This window comes from Lytechinus pictus, chromosome 19 (assembly GCF_037042905.1).
Source record: "Lytechinus pictus isolate F3 Inbred chromosome 19, Lp3.0, whole genome shotgun sequence".
Taxonomy (NCBI): Eukaryota; Metazoa; Echinodermata; class Echinoidea; order Temnopleuroida; family Toxopneustidae; genus Lytechinus; species Lytechinus pictus.
Window position 1 is genome coordinate 3727928 of NC_087263.1, and position 20734 is coordinate 3748661.

At 37.6% G+C, this 20734-nt stretch overlaps 1 protein-coding gene across 2 annotated transcripts in view; it reads left to right on the forward strand.

The window, feature by feature from the left end:
* LOC129283358 (uncharacterized) overlaps nucleotides 1-20734 on the forward strand; it is a 181077-nt gene that overhangs the window by 43248 nt on the left and 117095 nt on the right. For both annotated transcript variants that reach the window (XM_064113949.1, XM_064113950.1), the window contains exons 16-22: nucleotides 2904-3146; nucleotides 5737-6036; nucleotides 7293-7526; nucleotides 8243-8554; nucleotides 10184-10441; nucleotides 15819-16118; nucleotides 17170-17394. In XM_064113949.1, coding sequence (XP_063970019.1) covers nucleotides 2904-3146; nucleotides 5737-6036; nucleotides 7293-7526; nucleotides 8243-8554; nucleotides 10184-10441; nucleotides 15819-16118; nucleotides 17170-17394 — 1872 coding nt within the window. The remainder of the gene's footprint in view (nucleotides 1-2903; nucleotides 3147-5736; nucleotides 6037-7292; nucleotides 7527-8242; nucleotides 8555-10183; nucleotides 10442-15818; nucleotides 16119-17169; nucleotides 17395-20734) is intronic.

The window sequence follows — 20734 nt, forward strand, 5'->3', positions numbered from 1 at the left end:
AAAACACCGAACACGATCAGCGGAGCACCGTACACGATCAGCGGAGCACCGTTCAGTGTCGAAAATATAAAGCCGTTTATATGTTGATCGTCTTTAAATTTACTGCTTTTGTTAGCGCAGCTTTAGTGCTCAGTTTGACCCATCACAAGAAAGGTCAGTTCTGGCACCTGTTTGTGTAGGGTTCCACTGCGAGAGCAAATTTAAATACGTTTCAAAATGCAATTGCGTTCAATTTGGCATATTTTTTTCGACGTTTAAATTTTCCTCCGAAACGTGATTTGAAAGACGTTTACTTTTATGACCAGGAATAGTGGACATTAAACACTGTCACATTCTTTGTTTTTTTCTCTTTATATCTGCGTTTTGTAATCATGTTTTCAATCATGATCCATGTTGCCGTTTACATTTTGAAACCGACATTGAACACACCCTTAGCCCCCCCCCCCCCTTCCCACTCAATATTTTTTTACCATTCTGCTGCACCAAATATTTTGAATGAGGATGTGCGGTAGCTCAGTCGTTAGAGCGGGGGTTTTGGATTCGGGTGACCTGGGTTTGATTCCCACCTGTGCGCTAGCGCCCTTTAGTAAGGAATTAATCGTTATTACCAGGTCCCTCAGAGAGGAACTCAAGCCTTTAGTCCTGGTTTCTTGCTTACAAGCATTAATGCTTTCTTTGCAATCAGGTAAAAATTAATCACCATTTATTATATTGAGTATCCCGCTGAATTTTAACTTTTGCTTAAGTCTTGCACTTCTTTGAGACCATATTTGCGGCTCCCAAGAACGTGGTTCTGAATAATCATGAAAAAATATTTATACTTTTGATTATTAAAAACAATTGATTACATGCTATTTATGATTGTAATAGTGTCATTGTTGAAGATGAAAAACAAGAAGTAAAAAAGCAAACATACGTTTAGATTTTAGAAATAATAAAGTAAAATAACAAAAAATGATATCACCATTTATGTATCCCCAATAAGACGGGAGGGGGTTGATTCAGCCCGCCCCTCGACATTTTTGTGATAAATCTGAATTTGTGTGCAAATCCAATGTAAATAGTGTTTTTAGTCAAAATTCATAGATGTATCATTTCTCCGTTTACTGATTAAACTCAATTAATTTCATCTTGTTTATGATGAGAATAAAGTCCCAGACGATTTCCATTGAAAAAACAATAAAAAACAAAAAGTCAAAAACAGAAATACATCAAAAATAAAAAATACATAAGAAAATAATAGTGATATTTAAATTGTTTTTAAGCATTTTATTAGAATGCTATAAAGAGTCTGAACAAAAAAATTATCATTTTAGGGGCCTTATTTTATAATTAATTAGAATAAGTTCTTGATTTTACTATGGACCTACATGTATTACAAATGGACATTCAACGAGAACATTTTGTGGCCACCACCTGTTTCCAGCTGTCAAAATTGCTGTCACACAGTTAACTTTCTCTTTGCGCTTTTTTTACGACGAGCGCCCTGGGCGATTGTTTAGTACTCAATCCCTTCTCGGACAGTGACACTGCTCGATCTCTGGCCCTCTTTTGACCAGATGCGGTCATGTAAGCTCGATTGCTGCGATCAGGGAAAGTCCCTGCATTACCTATAATGCAATTCGCAATTTATTTCCGGTTTTGAATACATTATTTCACGCTGTCAATACTGTTCAATTGTCGTCTGATCATCAGAAAAAAAATCCTATTAAATTTCGCCAATCCTCTGGAATTTTACGCCCAAATGAAAATCAACTTCTGACCGAAGGTAAGCGCGACTCAATCAATACTGTCCGAAAAAGATGCATTTTTAACGTTTTTCCGCACACATCTCCATCAAATTTTAACTGCTTTTTTGCTGTAGATATACTGATCTGCATGGTGATGTCAATGCATTTTGTGAGCGGTTGTTAGCGATGTACATAAAAAATACGTTTATGCACGCCTGTTTTCTTGTTTCTGCAATCATTTTCATAGCGCTAACGTTCGCTGTTGTGTGTTGCTTTTGATACAGTGAACGATCAACATTGCAATGTGTAGGAGCAGCGCACAATTGATTTCCGCTGTCCATCAGTGACAGCGTGTTTTACGACCGGCTTGAGTGGCGTCAGCTGCCAGCGCTCTGTTTATAAAAGCATTATCGGTGACGGTCTTCGGCCGAAAGGAGGGGATTCGTTGTATGTCCATTTGTAATAGGTCCATGATTTTACGCATGAATTAGCATAATTGATGAGAAATTAGATTTTTAAAGAATTCATTCATACTATTTTGTAGATTATGCCATAGGATTAATGCACATTTGATTACAAGTTCAGGTCTGGTAACGGAAAAAATCTCTTTTTTTGCCTAATAGTTACATGTATTGTTATTGTTTTTTTATAATTGTTATCATTATGATGATAATAATAATACTTATTATTAAAATAATGATTATAATAGTATTAACTATAACAATAATGATAATAATAATGATAAGATTATGATAATGTTATTATTTTCATTACTACTGATGGTAGTAGAATCTGCATTTTCCATTTACTTTAATATTTCTCTTTTCATGTTTATTTCTTCTCCACAGATGATACTGATGTAGTGGAAAATGCTGTGTCTGTTTGATGTTCATGTCTACATGTATATCTTTTTTCAGAGTATGACAATGAAGAGAATATTACAGATTGTTGCCAATTTAGGGAGTAAAAGATTTTTTCTCAGAGAAAGTCTTTATTCAATATTTAGACACAAGCAAAAGCAGATTTAGCGTGATTTGTAAAAAGTGTGTACCTATTTGGGTTAAAAGGAACCTTTATCGGTGGGAAAGTAAAAAACAGTCATCGGTGGTTCATAGTAGCATTGGCAATCTCCATTCACTTTCTCCTCTTGTCATGTGTAATTCTTATTCTCAGATGATACTGATGTAGTGGAAAATGCTGTGTCTGTGTTGTCTGCTTCTACTCTAAACGAACGTGATGCTCAACTTACAGTAGCTTTATTGTCTGATAGCGACTTCACGGCTACAGTGGATTCCACTTCCTACAGTGGGTCGTGTAGACAGTCGAGTATTGAGGAAGTGAGAGTGAATACAGGAGCAGAAATACCACTTAATATTACAAGGGGCACCACAACTTCACTCACGTTCTACAGAACAGGTACAGAGCCTCATTTTGTTCACAAAGTACAATGTATCTTTCAAGTTTGTTAAATTTTGTTTAAGATGAAGCATCTAAAAGCTAAGGAAAATTTGAATGACTTGTGAAGAGATTTTCATTTCATTGATATTTCGTCTTCATGTGCAAAAAAAAGATATACAATGTGCAGACCTGCCAACCAGTACATTTTAGGCGTATTAATGACGTTTTGCAGCCAAAATACGGCAGTGTACGTTTTTTCTTTAAATTTTTTTTTTTTTTTTTTTTTTTTTTTACAAAGTCGTAATTTATTGAGAAAAATCATCTCTATATGTCTCTATTTCATAAAACTTACACAAATATGGTTATTAGATCAATGTAATTTCAGGTAACTTTTTTTTTTTCCAATCATTTTGTTAAAACCAGGGTGAAGATATACACATGTTTCAATGTTTTTTTTTTATCTGCAAGAGCAGTGCGCATTTTAGCTTGCATGCAGCTTGAGCGCCGCGATGACCGAGTGCGCCAAGCATTTTATTATGAAATACACTTTTTTGAGGAAAAATACATTTTTTTTATCACAGAATACGGTTTTTCATTCCCAGAGGTTGGCAGGTCTGAATGTGTACAATTAAATAAGGCATTGATACATATTGATGTGGAACCCAGTGAGAAAAATTGTCTTGCTTTACAGGTTAAATGTTTCCTATCTAAATGTTTGTTTGAGTATCAAAATAGAGAAAAATAAACTTTGGTCATGTATGAACGTGGGAGTGACAATGATCTGATTAGATTTGGGGGTCATGAGGTTAAAGGTCACATACATTGAAGTGTATTGTTCTTGTAGTAACTTAAAGGGATGGTCCAGGCTGGAGATATTTATATCTCAATAAATATGTAGTAAAATTCATAAAGCAAAATGCTGAAAATTTGATCAAAATCAGATAACAAATAACAAAGTTATTGAATTTTGAAGATTTGCATTATTCCGGTGAAACAGTTCTAGGCATGTCTTTATGAATATTCATTAGGTGGGCATATCCCCACTGCTCCTTTTGTGTTTTTTTTGTATGAAATGAGGTTTATTCATTTTTCTTTTTACCAAGAAGTAAAACAATTGGATTGACAACTGATTAAGTGCATTAGTTATTTACATGTACTTATTTAACTTATTTCATCATAATGTACAATGTAGACACATAATTTACACATGCATGAAAAATAGAAACATTTATGATTTCATGTAATAACATAAGAAAAAGGAAAGTGGGGATGTGACATCATCAGCCCACTCAATGAATATTCATGACAATTTGCCTATAACTGTTTTCACAAAATATTGTAAAACTTCAAAATTAAATAAATTTGTTATTTGTTGTCCGATTTTGATGAAATTTTCAGCATTTTGCTCTGCGAAATTTATTTTATTTATTTAGATAAATATTTTCAGCCCGGACCATCCCTTTAAGAATCATTTGAGGGATTGTCTGTCTTGGTCCATGTGCATGGATGCATATTTGAGAGACAGTGATCGATTAGATTTGGGAGGTCACCGGGTTAAAGGTAAAATAGTTCATATTCTGAATAGCTTAGAAGTTACAATGTTTGATATTGACCTGGTAGTGGCAGAGGCATACTGCATGGAATTGAGAATCCGTCTCACTACAATGTAGTAATCATTTTTCCTGTTTGTCCGTTAGTCTGTCGTTCTTCTAGTCTATTAAAAAATGTTAAAGTTTTTGTTCAACTTGCTCCCATTTATTTAATTCTCCATCAATTATGTCCATACTTGGTACATATGATCCTTGGGTAATATTACATGTACATGTGAGCCTATGGGAATGATTGAGTCAAAGGTCATCTAGGGTCAAAAGGTCAAATGATATGAGGTCATGTTCATCCTTTTTGAAGTTTTTGTTCAGTTTTCTCAATTTCTTCGTTTCTGTATCAATTATGTTCACACTTGGTACAAATGATCCCTGGGTTATACCACATGTCTGTTGTTCAGGATGATAGGGTCAAAGGTCATCTAGGGGTTAAAGGTCAAGTTTCAGTTCAAACTGCTCCCATTTCTTTATTTCTGGATCAATTTTTTTACACTTTGTACAAATTGTCCTTGGGTAATACCACATGTGTGTCCATGAGGACGGTAGGGTCATGAGTCATCGAGGGTCAAAATGTCAACTTACTCTAATTTCTTTATTTCTACATCAATCATTTCTTTATTTCCAAATAAATTTTGTTTGCACTTGGTACAAATGACTCTTTGGTAATACTGTACCACATGTGTGTCCATGAGGACGATGGGTCAGAGGTCATCTAGGGGTCCAAAGGTCAACTTGCTCTCATTTCTTTATTTCCAAATAAATTTTGTTTACACTTGGTACAAATGGTCCTTGACCTTGGGTATACCACATGTGTGTTAATGAGGACAATGGGGTCAGAGGTCATCTAGGGGTCAAAAGATCATATTGCATATTTTATTGATTGCAAAATCAGGTTTGTGAACCATCTTGTTTTCATGTAATATTTATTTTCTTGAATTACATTCTTACATAAACGGGCTATCAGACTATTCATATTTTTCATCCTTTTTAACTTCACTTTATAGATCCTGGTATACTTCAAGATGTTGGAGTAGAAAGCATTACATCGACATCGGCAGTGGTTGGGTTTTTAGCACCACTAAGAGGAAGCTACGACGGTGCTATCTTGATCCTGACTTCCCTTCAAGATGAGGATTACTACCCCCCTGGACAGGAATGGAATGTGTCTTCCCCAGATACAAACTATACCCTAGAGGATCTAAAACCCTCTACCAGCTACAACGTGTCTGCCAACGCCTTCCTCCTTTCCACATCTCAATTTGACGAACAGTTTAGCCGTGAAGAGATAGAGACCTTTAATACACGTAGGTTAAAGATAAATACCAGTTGTGGTAACGATCTCAAAATGAGCTCGAACAGAATCCAATTAAATGACCACCCAAGTTTTTGTTTTATATAAGTAAGAAATATGTGCCAATTTGCTCTGGAAAAAAAATGTGTAATTGCTGAGAAATTAGCAAAATAGCCACAGAATTCCATAAATGTCGGGTATTTTCCAAGCAATATTAATGCACTGTCCCACATATGCCTTTTTTTGTTAGCTATCATTAGAATTAATGGTATTCAGCTCAGATTTCCCAAAGATGAGTTGATTTCAATACACTAGATCTATGATAATATAGTGGTGATTAAACTTGATTTTAAAAGCTTTCTCATGAAATAATTGTTCACTGCTATTACCAGACCTGCCAACCAGTACGTTTTAGCCGTATTTAGTACGTTTTTGCAACCAAAATACGGCAGTACGTTTTTTCTTTAAAAATACATTTTTGTAAAAAAATGAAAAATAAAATATTTTTTTTAAAACTAAATCGTAATTTATTGAGAAAAATAATCTCTATATGTCTCTATTTCATAAAACGTGCACAAATATGGTTATTAGATTCATGTAATTTCAGGTAACTTGTTTTTTTTTTCAATCATTTTGTTCAAACCAGGGTGAAGATATACACATGTTTTAATGTTTTTTTTTCATCTGCAAGAGCAGTGCGCATTTTAGCTTGCATGCAGCTTGAACGCCGTGATGAGCGAGTGCGCCATGCATTTTATTATGAAATACACTTTTTTGGGGAAAAATACAGTTTTTCTTATCACAGAATACAGTTTTTCATTCCCAGAGGTTGGCAGGTCTGTATTACTTTCTTTTACCTTTAACCCAAAACAAACAAGAGAGGGTTGTCATGATTGTCATGCAAATGCTCTACTAAGTAACTCTCCATTTAACCATTTTTTTTTTGGGGGGGGGGGGAGTCTTGCACACGTTTTTGGTAGCAAGTTTATTAAAATTGTACAACGGGTCAAGTGGTCAAATGTTGGCTCAAAAAGCAGCGTTTTCAGGGCTTTGTGTACCAATAAGGGGGAAAATGCAGTTTTTCGTAAATACTCAGGTTTGACGTTGTTCAAGTTGAATTTAATTTTTGATTTATTCGAAAATGAAGTATAACTGAAAAAGTATTACAAAATCAATAATGTTGATAAAAAAAATACTTATATTGATTATTTTCGTCCATGATTAACGACAGAAACAATGTCCCCTTTTCATCCTTTGATGATCTTGTAGTCGCTCTCCCGGCTTCGGAAATTTCAATTCTTGAGATGGGGGATGACTCCGTAACATTAATCCACGGTGGAGAGAGTGCCACTTTCAACTTCAGTGTTAGTCCAGAAGTCGATTCTATCATCCCAAGGGAGGGCAACCGGGTGGACCTAACCGGACTTCAACCGGGAGTCATCTATAACTTTTCAGTCAACGTCGTTGACGAAGCACAAGAGGCTTCCGTTCTTCTGCGGTTGCGTAAGTCTCTCTTACTTCCCAACATCCTTTCTACTTCAAAGCTTTTTATAGTTACTTGTATTTCATGATTTGTGGAATATGTATATATGAATAAATAAATAATAAATGAATATAAAGTAAATAAAAAACGGATGCAGAAAAGAGGCAAGGTGCAAGAGAGACTTTTTAAGCAGCATTAAAAGGTTTCAGTGTCCTTTCTGCTATGGGTTTGTAAGACGCTCTTTCATCCCAACGCCTTTTCACGTCAAAGTTTTTTGCTCACTCTTGGGTACAAGAGGGCCAATCGGGCAATGCTTAAAGCTCGCTCTTTCTTCCCTACTCCTTTTGTGTGTCAAAGCTTTTTGTTTTTCTTTATCACTCCTGTCTGGCCAAAAACGGGCGATGGAGAAATAGGCAAGGTACATAAGGGAAATTTCAAGCACTGTTTATAGGTTTCAGTTTTAAAAAATTATACAAAAAAGTCCTGTTTTAGTCCATAACCTACTGGAACCGAATGGTATGTGTACATACATGTAAATGGATGAGATTTACTGAATTCAGTAGTCACCAGGTTAATATGATGTAGGTGAATCGACTTTGACGATATAATGCTACATGTCTCACAAACTATCATAATGTTGGTACTGTATCTTGATTACCTAGATGGTGCTTGACCCGACCTTTATAAGGAATACATGCCAACGATCACTGCACGTATCTATTCATTACTTCTACAGCTCCCTCAATACCTCTCGTGAGCGTTGGAGCGACGACAGAAACTTCGATAACGTTAAACATCAAGACGAGCAGCGGCACCGCAGACACATACTCAATCAAAATCGCATCTACCAACCCTGGATTCTGTCTCTTTGAAGACGAGCGAAGCCTGGAGTTCTTCGAGTCCGGTGACCACGTGATTGATGACCTCCCACCTGGGCTGGAGTATACCATTGAGGTGACGGGTGTGGTAGCAGCAGTTACCGATGAAGGTGGAGATGTTGTGTTGGAGATGACCAGTGGACCTGAAGCTGATGTCAGCGGCTCTACGGGTAAGATTGTATTATCATGTGACCAGGAACCACGAAACAAAAAATAAGTCGCCCAAAATGAATTTTCAAATTTTCATTAAGCATGAAAGGTACCAGGGAAAAAATTTATTTATTTTTTTCGGGGGCTCCATTTTCAATTTTTTGTAAAATTTTGGGGGCTCCATTTCTTCTTTTCGGGGGCTACTTTTTGCATTTCGGGGGCTCTTTTCAAATGCTACTTTTTTGTATTTTGAGGAATACTGTTCACTTATTAATGATTTATTACTTATTGTTTAATATTGTATGATTTTTTAAGCTATTTTTTCATGCTTAGAATCTTGGATGTGTGTGTTTGTGTGGGTGTGACTGTGAGTTGAACGTGGATATAAATGAATTCAATATCCAATTTCTACTCCATCTATTCCAGTACAATAACCTGTACTTGGCCATGTTATAAAAGGCCCACATACCCCAACTTTTCCTAAAAGTTCTTTGAAAACGCAGATCTCCACGAAAATTGCATTTCTCAATGGGGAGTCTAAATTTGGTGAGAATAAACTCATTAATAACTTAAATATACATGACAATGAAGAAATCATCAAACTTTTTTGGCAGTTTTTAATAATACAATGTATACCCGAAATGTAAACTCTGTCTGAAACAGAAAATCACCGTCATTGATGCCTTTACTGAGCGAATTGTCCCCCAGAGCTGTGGCAGAGAGACAGAGCTCAGACTGGCTAGCTAGTACAAACGCCAATGTCGGCGTGCGTGAGCCTCCCGCCGGCCTTGTAAAAATATATGGAGCTTTGTTTGATGATTTATTGTCTGATATTTACCTCATCCCCTAGAAAAATAAAACAAATGATTTTTAAGTAATAATCAACAAATATGGTAAGTTATTTTGGATGTTAATAGGCCGTTTTGAAAAGCAAAGCCGAACGACAACTCACCAATGCGAGGTTACTAGACTCTGGGATTTAGTTCCTGTGTAATTCAAATTATTTTATCACAGAATTGTGATGTCTGTAGGGGAAAATGTGCATTAGAAATTGCACATGGTGGTAGTCATAATGGACCCCTATACATGCAACCGTTTCCCGGCCGTTGCGTTGATTTTTTTTCATACCACGTGTATGGAAAAACGTGGTACAGAAAAAAAGATGCAACTTCGGAAATTGAAACTGTGCTCCTCGTTATTTTCAAGGCTTGTTCATGATATTGAGTGTGGATTTTGATTATTTTTAAATGGTTAGCGGAGCTCGAGCATATGGCACTCGTGGGCAGCTGAGTTGTTATCGCTCGGCAATAATTTCGGGGGCGACATTAAGATTTTATGTCGCCCCCAAAGCATGATTTTGGGTGATTTCGAGGGCGACTTTAGGCATTTCCGGGGCGAATTTGCCCGCCGCCCCCGTGTATTTTTTTCGCTGAAAGGTACATCCAAAGCTTTAACCCTAAATGGCCCGGGGGGGGGGGGCGTAAAGTTGATTCGATTGAAAGAAAGCAACATATTGGCAAAAGTCTTGGTGGAAATATCTTGGATCTTTAATGTTAAGGATTTTAAAGTTTTGTACTATTTTTCTTGTACTTGTTTGTGACTTGAGTGTTTATAAATACAAAAAAATTATGATGATTTTCAACTTTTAGACCCAGTTCCCAGAGGCGAATTCCTTGTCATCGATGAAGGTGAAGCGAACGTCACCCTTGTGTGGTTCTCTAATACCACCTCCAACCTCACAGTGACGAACATGACCAGAGCACAGAGTATGACTGATTTTATTCTTTCTGAGACCGATTGTTCGTCCCCACGAGTAATGGACTTTGAGCTATCTGATCCGGGGACTGTTTACACAATAGTCTACAGCGCCATCTCTGGGGAAGAATTTGAATACAGGATTAGAACAGGTACGATAATGCCCCCCTTTTATAGACTAGTTCGTAGTTACAGTACTTCATGGGCAATTTTTCGGTCAAATGACCTTTCATTTCTTCCATTATGATAGGCAGATTTAAAAGCAATATATTACATGTGTATCTAAGTGTGCCTTACATAGCAGAATAGCACACCAATGAATACTCTATGAAGGTATCTGTTGCATTTTTTTCTCGCCTGCATAGCAGAGCGAGACTACATGTAAGCGCCGCTTTTCCAGCAGCGACGGCGACATCGTCAACATTAAACATTTTAACCAAGGTTAAGTTTTTGAAATGTCATCATAACTTAGAAAGTGTATGGACCTAGCTCATGAAACTTTAACATAAGAGTAATCAAGTATTACTGAACATCCTGCCTGAGTTTCAGGTTACATGACTAAGGTCAAAGGTCATTTAGGGTCAATGAACTTAGACCATTTTTGGGGACTCTATATCGAAATCTTGACCAAGGTTAAGTTTTTGAAGTGTCATTACAACTTAGAAAGTATATGGACCTATTTCATAATACTTAGAGGAAGGGTAATAGTTAAGCTTGTAACCGATTTTGCAATCGGCAACCGATTCCATTCGATTTCACCACAATCGGCAATCACTTGCCGATCTTCGATCATGCCCCTTGAAGGAAAAAATCGAAAATAAAAAATCGGCGTAGATCTGGTTACAGTGCGTGATCGCTCAGAACATATTTCAAGATTGTTTTTGAGGTGCTAGCTATTTAGAGGTCGCATTATTCAGGGAGAAAGTCGCGGTATTTTCTATGGCAATGTTAAGGGGATAGATATCTTCTCTTCCAACTCATGGTGATAGCGGATGCCGCCGTGAACGTTGAAAGGTCGTATTACCGACGGAGCTCACTGCGCTACTCTCTTACCCCCTTTATAATGATATAAATCTTCTCTTCAACCTCGTGGTGATAGCGGACCCCGCCATTAACTTTTAAAGACTGTACTATTGACGGAGCTTATTGCGTTGCTCTCTTACATCGTTTATGATGATATTCATTTTATTTTCAACCTCGTGGTGATAGCGGAAGCCGCCGTGAACTTTGAAAGGTCGTATTACCGACGGAGCTCACTGCGCTACTCTCTTACATCGTTTATAATGATATAAATCTTCTCTTCAACCTCGTGGTGATAGCGGACCCCGCCAGAAACTTTTAAAGACTGTACTATTGACGGAGCTTATTGCGTTACTCTCTTACATCATTTATGATGATATTCATTTTATTTTCAACCTCGTGGTGATAGCGGAAGCCGCCGTGAACTTTGAAAGGTCGTATTACCGACGGAGCTCACTGCGCTACTCTCTTACCTCCCTTATAATGATATAAATCTTCTCTTCAACCTCGTGGTGATAGCGGACCCCGCCATAAACTTTTAAAGACTGTACTATTGACGGAGCTTATTGCGTTACTCTCTTACATCGTTTATGATGATTTACATTTTATTTTCAACCTCGTGGTGATAGCGGACCCCGCCATAAACTTTTAAAGACTGTACTATTGACGGAGCTTATTGCGTTACTCTCTTACATCGTTTATGATGATTTACATTTTATTTTCAACCTCGTGGTGATAGCGGACCCCGCCGTGAACTTTTAAAGATCGTGCTACTGACGGAGCTTATTGCGTTACTCTCTTACATCGTTTATGATGATTTACATTTTATTTTCAACCTCGTGGTGATAGCGGACCCCGCCGTGAACTTTTAAAGATCGTGCTACTGACGGAGCTTATTGCGTTACTCTCTTACATCGTTTATGATGATATACATTTTATTTTCAACCTCGTGGTGATAGCGGATGCCGCCGTGAACGTTGAAAGGTCGTACTATTGACGGAGCTCATTGCGTTACTCTCTTACATCGTTTATGATGATTTACATTTTATTTTCAACCTCGTGGTGATAGCGGACCCCGCCGTGAACTTTTAAAGATCGTGCTACTGACGGAGTTTATTGCGTTACTCTCTTACATCGTTTATGATGATATTCATTTTATTTTCAACCTCGTGGTGATAGCGGAAGCCGCCGTGAACTTTGAAAGGTCGTATTACCGACGGAGCTCACTGCGCTACTCTTACATCGTTTATAATGATATAAATCTTCTCTTCAACCTCGTGGTGATAGCGGACCCCGCCAGAAACTTTTAAAGACTGTACTATTGACGGAGCTTATTGCGTTACTCTCTTACATCATTTATGATGATATTCATTTTATTTTCAACCTCGTGGTGATAGCGGAAGCCGCCGTGAACTTTGAAAGGTCGTATTACCGACGGAGCTCACTGCGTTACTCTCTTACATCGTTTATGATGATATACATTTTATTTTCAACCTCGTGGTGATAGCGGATGCCGCCGTGAACTTTGAAAGGTCGTATTACCGACGGAGCTCACTGCGCTACTCTCTTACCTCCCTTATAATGATATAAATCTTCTCTTCAACCTCGTGGTGATAGCGGACCCCGCCATAAACTTTTAAAGACTGTACTATTGACGGAGCTTATTGCGTTACTCTCTTACATCGTTTATGATGATTTACATTTTATTTTCAACCTCGTGGTGATAGCGGACCCCGCCGTGAACTTTTAAAGATCGTGCTACTGACGGAGCTTATTGCGTTACTCTCTTACATCGTTTATGATGATTTACATTTTATTTTCAACCTCGTGGTGATAGCGGACCCCGCCGTGAACTTTTAAAGATCGTGCTACTGACGGAGCTTATTGCGTTACTCTCTTACATCGTTTATTATGATATACATTTTATTTTCAACCTCGTGGTGATAGCGGATGCCGCCGTGAACTTTGAAAGGTCGTATTACCGACGGAGCTCACTGCGCTACTCTCTTACCTCCCTTATAATGATATAAATCTTCTCTTCAACCTCGTGGTGATAGTGGACCCCGCCATAAACTTTTAAAGACTGTACTATTGACGGAGCTTATTGCGTTACTCTCTTACATCGTTTATGATGATATACATTTTATTTTCAACCTCGTGGTGATAGCGGAAGCCGCCGTGAACTTTGAAAGGTCGTATTACCGACGGAGCTCACTGCGCTACTCTCTTACATCGTTTATAATGATATAAATCTTCTCTTCAACCTCGTGGTGATAGCGGACCCCGCCAGAAACTTTTAAAGACTGTACTATTGACGGAGCTTATTGCGTTACTCTCTTACATCGTTTATGATGATTTACATTTTATTTTCAACCTCGTGGTGATAGCGGACCCCGCCGTGAACTTTTAAAGATCGTGCTACTGACGGAGCTTATTGCGTTACTCTCTTACATCGTTTATGATGATATACATTTTATTTTCAATCTCGTGGTGATAGCGGATGCCGCCGTGAACTTTGAAAGGTCGTATTACCGACGGAGCTCACTGCGTTACTCTCTTACATCGTTTATGATGATATACATTTTATTTTCAACCTCGTGGTGATAGCGGATGCCGCCGTGAACTTTGAAAGGTCGTATTACCGACGGAGCTCACTGCGCTACTCTCTTACCTCCCTTATAATGATATAAATCTTCTCTTCAACCTCGTGGTGATAGCGGACCCCGCCATAAACTTTTAAAGACTGTACTATTGACGGAGCTTATTGCGTTACTCTCTTACATCGTTTATGATGATATACATTTTATTTTCAATCTCGTGGTGATAGCGGATGCCGCCGTGAACTTTGAAAGGTCGTATTACCGACGGAGCTCACTGCGCTACTCTCTTACCCCCTTTATGATGATAGACATCTTCTCTTCAACCTCGTGGTGATAGCGGACCCCGCCGTGAACTTCAAATTGATTTGAAAACGCTAGCTACCCAAAACATTTAAATAACATATTTCAAATCATCGTGCGTGCTTGCGTCGTCTACTTCATTTTAATTGCACTTGCGACTTTAAGATGATGCGTCGTAAGAGATCATTCCAATAATTCTAAATCGCTAGCACCTAAAAATACTTCTAAAAGATGTCCCGCCGATCGTTCATTAACCTGTGATCTATGAGAAATATTTTCATTTTATTTTCCTTTGCGCCTTTGCTCGGAAGATGCGTCTTTCGTTTATCTTTCTAATAAAAATCACTCGGTTTATTTTAAAGCAATAACACCTCAAAACCCCTGGCTTTAAAACATGTTCAAAACGATCGCGCATGTTGGCGACTTCCATTCCAATGCATTCGTCTTTGTGACTTTGTCAGGAAGATGCGCGCGACGGCGAACAACATTTTGATGTATTCCTTTGTTTTTAAACATCGCCGATTCGATTTTCGATTCGATTTCGATTTTAGAAGCTTAACTGCCGATCCGATTTTCGATCTGATTTTTGCTCCGATTTACAACATTAGTAATAGTGTATCACTGAAGATCCTGCCTGAGTTTCAGGTCACATGACCACGGTCAATGAATGGGGATTTTCTGGGTTCCTTTTAAAAAGAATTTCCTACTGCCTAACTCTGCTATGCTGGATAGGCTTTAACATCGCAATGAATGGGGATTTTCTGGGTTCCTTTTAAAAAGAATTTCCTACTGCCTAACTCTGCTATGCTGGATAGGCTTTAACATCGCAATGAATGGGGATTTTCTGGGTTCCTTTTAAAAAGAATTTCCTACTGCCTAACTCTGCTATGCTGGATAGGCTTTAACATTGCAATGAATGGGGATTTTCCAGGTTTCTTTTTAAACAAAAATTTCCTGGGCTCTTATGAGCGTTTTGGGGGCTCAATCGCCCGAGCTTCCGTGTAATTTTTCCTGTGCTTTACACAAAACTGGTGAGTCTTCCTTGTGTTAAATCCCTTTGTGGCTGACTTTGCATTTAAGAATGTGTTCCAGTCATGCGAACAAGTCATGTATAACTTTACAAACGGCTTTATGAAACATTACTCCTTTGTACAGTACTTCAAATTGGCAATAGTCATGCATTGTTCAATTTTTCATTTTCATACCTTGAAATTATTTGGATAATATGTACGATACATGTAACATGAGTCAAAATAGATAAAAGATAAGTTTTTATCCAATGTGCCGATTTTTATTTCTTAAACATGATTTTGTTGTTTTTATTGCATTGCCAATTTAGAATTACATGTTGGTAACATTTAGTTTTTATCAACGACCGCAGCATTTTGTTCAGGATCAACGGCAAAACATACCGCATTGAAAATTGTATTAAATTGATACGTGACATTTTCCTCGTTCTGATCATATTTTGCAAAGTGTCTCCCAAAGGAGCAAAATGCTGGATTTGCTAGATGTGGAAAAGTACTTTTTTAATGAGGAGATTAGTTTCTTGATCCATTTCATGTAACATGTATTAAAAAATGCAATTATTTATCATTTTCAATTGTAGATCCAGGAGACTTAGAAAATTTCACGATTTCATATGGGAACCAAACATCTATTGAATTATCTTTCGAGCCGCCAATAGTCGGTGATGTTGATAGGGCAGACATAACCATAGTCTCACAGGTGGATAGACGGTACAACTCTCCAGGCCAGACTATATCGGTTGAAAATATCCAAGCGTCGTTTGTTCTTGACAACCTACTTCCCTCTGTTCTGTACGAGTTTTCTATCAGGACTGTCTTAAATGCAACTGATGAATTTGAGGAGCAACAGAGTGGAAGTTTAAAGGACGATAGATCAACCGGTATGTATACATGAAATCAGTCATAGGTCTGGGCTTTGGTGAAATAAAGACAAAAGCCCCCTACATACAGTTGAGGCCAGGAGTTTATATGCCCCAAGGAAATTAAAAGAAAAGTTGACTCTTGCCAAACATCATAACATTTACTGTACACATATCTTGTAAAATATTTGTGCTATCATGACAAATTTGATGAGTATGTCATGCCCCTTCATCACATTGCTTTGTCATCAGGAGCTGAAAAATATTTAGGTGTCATTTTTTCCCTAAAAATCTTCATATTTTAGACAAATTAAATATACATGTAAAAACTTGACAGAAAACATTTCATATTTGTGCTAGTTACTTCTCAACACAAACATTTCAAAGTACAGTTTTTTGTTCAGTGGTGACATATTTTTATAGAAAATGTAATATAAATCATAGAATTGACATTTATATATTTCTATGAAATGATGTTTGAAAATTCCACCTGAAATATACTTCAATCCAAACGGCATCCCAGTCATGTGAAATAGCTTAATATGCTCTTTCATTTGATACCAAATTCGTCATGGTAGTATTTATATTTCTGAAGATATAGTAAATTTTGTGATGTTTGGCAAGCGAACAAATTTCACTGAATTTCATGGGTGTATGTAAACTTTTGGCCTCAACTGTATATTTTTAGAATTTCTCATTGAACCTGCATATTGGCATGGTTAGATCTGAGGCCAATACCAAGGACTGGACATCCAAGACTAAGGACTTCAGACAACCGAGGTCAAGGACTTCAGACTTCCCAGGCCAAGACCTAGGCCAAGACCACATAATTTTCCTTGAGGAGTACAAAAGTGCTAGGAGGATGCCAGATACAATTTGTGGTCAAAGTCAGATTTTCGCCTGAAATCAGTCAATGAAAAATTACATACTGTAAAATTCTCACTACTTTTGCATGATTTCAGCTTGTTAGCATATAATTTGTAATTTACATTATTGATTGAATCCTTATAAAAAATTAAGACAGCCTTTAGGAATTCTGATACTTACTTTTTTTTTTTTTTCTTCCCACCAGATCCTCCTGGTCCAGGAACAATTTATGAGACTGATCGCAATGAGACATCAATCTTGTATACTCTACCTAATTTTACAAACTTCGATGTGGATCTTAGTCCAATGGGAGAATGGGAAAGGAGTGGAGGAAATAATAGAGTTTACATCACGAATCTGATTCCTGGGCGGCTTTACAATGGGTCTATTGACATCAGTAGTGAGGAATTGATGATTAGATTCAGATTGCGTAAGTCTACCAGTATGATGGGGTGTCCAAACTTCGCGGACTTTTAAAAAATATTCATCAGGCTTAAATTTGTTCACAAAATATTCACAATTTATACAAAACCACATTGATGGCAAGATCCTAAACTATAAAATCATTGACAAAAATGTGAAGTACAGGTACATGTAGGTCAAGGGGTTTCGGCGGTATCGCGATCTCAAAATTCTATTTCAATCGACGAATGCGCGCTGTGTTGGAAAATCGTTCTGAAAAAGTGTGACCTTACTTCGCGGACCAAAGTTTTTGTAGAGATTATAAACAAAAACTCAAGCTCCAAAAGGTGAGATATTTATATGAGATTGACCACAAAATGCTATAGAATCAGTCAGTACCACATTTAACTCACACTTTTTATGATATCTGCTTGCAAAATGCTGATATCGTGATGCTTGTTGAGAATATCAGATTTCTTTAGAACGGGCGCGAACGGTGACAAATTTGCGGATCTTTTATCTATATTTTCATGAATACTGAACTCATCCTAAAGAAACTTACGCCAAAGGGTAATTTTAGGTCGCTTTTCACGTTGATGTCAGATTTTAAGGATATTGGCTAGTTTTTGAGATAATGACCGTCTGCGAAGTATGGACACACGCAAAGTTTGGACTCACTGCCATACTACTGCTACTTTCATTCTAAAGCCCGGCGCAAACGATACAATTTCATTGGGATCCGAATTTCTAAGAAATGGTAATATTTTATATGAACATTCCAAGCGATAAAATCTTAGTGATCAGATACCAGAATAGTGGTAGGACTACTGAAATCGAAATTTGTGACTTTATTGGCTGAAATGATCAGCAAAACGCAAAGCTCATCAAAACGAGCGATGATTGATTGGAAAACAATGCTTTATCATGTGATTAACTTTTACCAATTTTAAGTAGGATTCTTAGTTCATTAGTGGGATATAATAGGAATAATCATTGTTATGACTATCTTGATATTAAATTGCAATGTTCATATTATCATGGTTATGATTGTAGTCATCATTATGATCATTGTTTGATTATTATTATTGTTATTATTAATAATTAATGCTCATTACTGTGTATATTCTTTAGATGGAATTATGTCATTATTTTAGTGAATGTTATGGTGACTTTTGTTGCAAGATTACAAAGATTATTATTGTATCATAAAAAATTGATGAATTTTAACACAAAACAAGAACAAGACTACAGAACTTTGAAAAAAAATAGTTCCCCAAAATATAGGCTTGTTCTTCTGTGTATTTGATAGGCCGAAGTAGACCTCCAGTGGCTATACTGGGGGTAGACCTGTTCTAATTTACTAGTCTTCCATTAGAGGTCCAGGTAGACCTATATAGTCATGCTGGGCATATACTTGTTCCAGATTACTAATTTTCCTGGTTGGGAGCATACCTGTTCTAGACTTCCCTGTTAAGTCCTAGCGGACCTAACACTGTGAGTAGACCTGTTCCAAATTACTAATATTCCATGATAGGACCAAGTAGACCTACATGTACATGTGAAGTAACTGTACTGGTGATAGACCTGTTCTTAATTACTAATCTTCCATGATAGGTCCACGTAGACTTGAAGTGACCGTACTGAGAGACCTGTCCTTGATTACTAATATTCCTTGTACACTGACTGTACTGGGGATAGACCTGTTCTTAATTACTAATCTTCCATGATAGGTCCACGTAGACTTGAAGTGACCGTACTGAGAGACCTGTCCTCGATTACTAATATTCCTTGATAGGTCCAAGTAGACCTACACTGACTGTACTGGTGATAGACCTGGGGAGTGTTTCGTGAAAGGATAAGTCCAGTTTTATCTGACAGTTACCATAGTAACAGTGCCTCTCAGCCAATCAGGATCAAAGAAAGTTGTCAGTTGTCGGACGAAAATTTTGATGAAACGCTCCCCTGTTCTTAATTACTAATCTTCTATGATAGGTCCACATAGACCTGAAGTGACCGTACTGAGAGACCTGTCCTTGATTACTAATATTCCTTGATAGGTCCAAGTAGACCTACACTGATTGTACTGGGGATAGACCTGTTCTTAATTACTAATCTTCGATGATAGGTCCATGTAGACCTGAAGTGACCGTACTGAGAGACCTGTCCTTGATTACTAATATTCCTTGATACATGTAGGTCCAAGTAGACCTACACTGACTGTACTGGTGATAGACCTGTTCTTAATTACTAATCTTCCATGATAGGTCCACGTAGACTTGAAGTGACCGTACTGAGAGACCTGTCCTCGATTACTAATATTCCTTGATAGGTCCAAGTAGACCTTCACTGACTGTACTGGTGATAGACCTGTTCTTAATTACTAATCTTCCATGATAGGTCCACGTAGACTTGAAGTGACCGTACTGAGAGACCTGTCCTCAATTACTAATATTCCTTGATAGGTCCAAGTAGACCTTCACTGACTGTACTGGGGATAGACCTGTTCTTAATTACTAATCTTCCATGATAGGTCCACATAGACCTAAAGTGACCGTACTGAGAGACCTGTCCTTGATTACTAATATTCCTTGATAGGTCCAAGTAGACCTACACTGACTGTACTGGTGATAGACCTGGGGAGTGTTTCGTGAAAGGATAAGTCCTGTTTTATCTGACAGTTACCATAGTAACAGTGCCTCTCAGCCAATCAAAATCAAAGAAAGTTGTCAGTTGTCGGACAAAAATTTTGATGAAACGCTCCCCTGTTCTTAATTACTAATCTTCTATGATAGGTCCACTTAGACCTGAAGTGACCGTACTGAGAGACCTGTCCTTGATTATTAATATTCCTTGATAGGTCCAAGTAGACCTACACTGATTGTACTGGGGATAGACCTGTTCTTAATTACTAATCTTCGATGATAGGTCCCACGTAGACCTGAAGTGACCGTACTGAGAGACCTGTCCTCGATTACTAATATTGCTTGATAGGTCCAAGTAGACCTACACTGATTGTACTGGGGATAGACCTGTTCTTAATTACTAATCTTCGATGATACATGTAGGTCCATGTAGACCTGAAGTGACCGTACTGGTGATAGACCTGTTCTTAATTACTAATCTTCCATGATAGGTCCAAGTAGACCTGAAGTGACCGTACTGAGAGACCTGTCCTTGATTACTAATATTCCTTGATAGGTCCAAGTAGACCTTCACTGACTGTACTGGGGATAGACCTGTTCTTAATTACTAATCTTCCATGATAGGTCCCACGTAGACCTGAAGTGACCGTACTGAGAGACCTGTCCTCAATTACTAATATTGCTTGATAGGTCCAAGTAGACCTACACTGATTGTACTGGGGATAG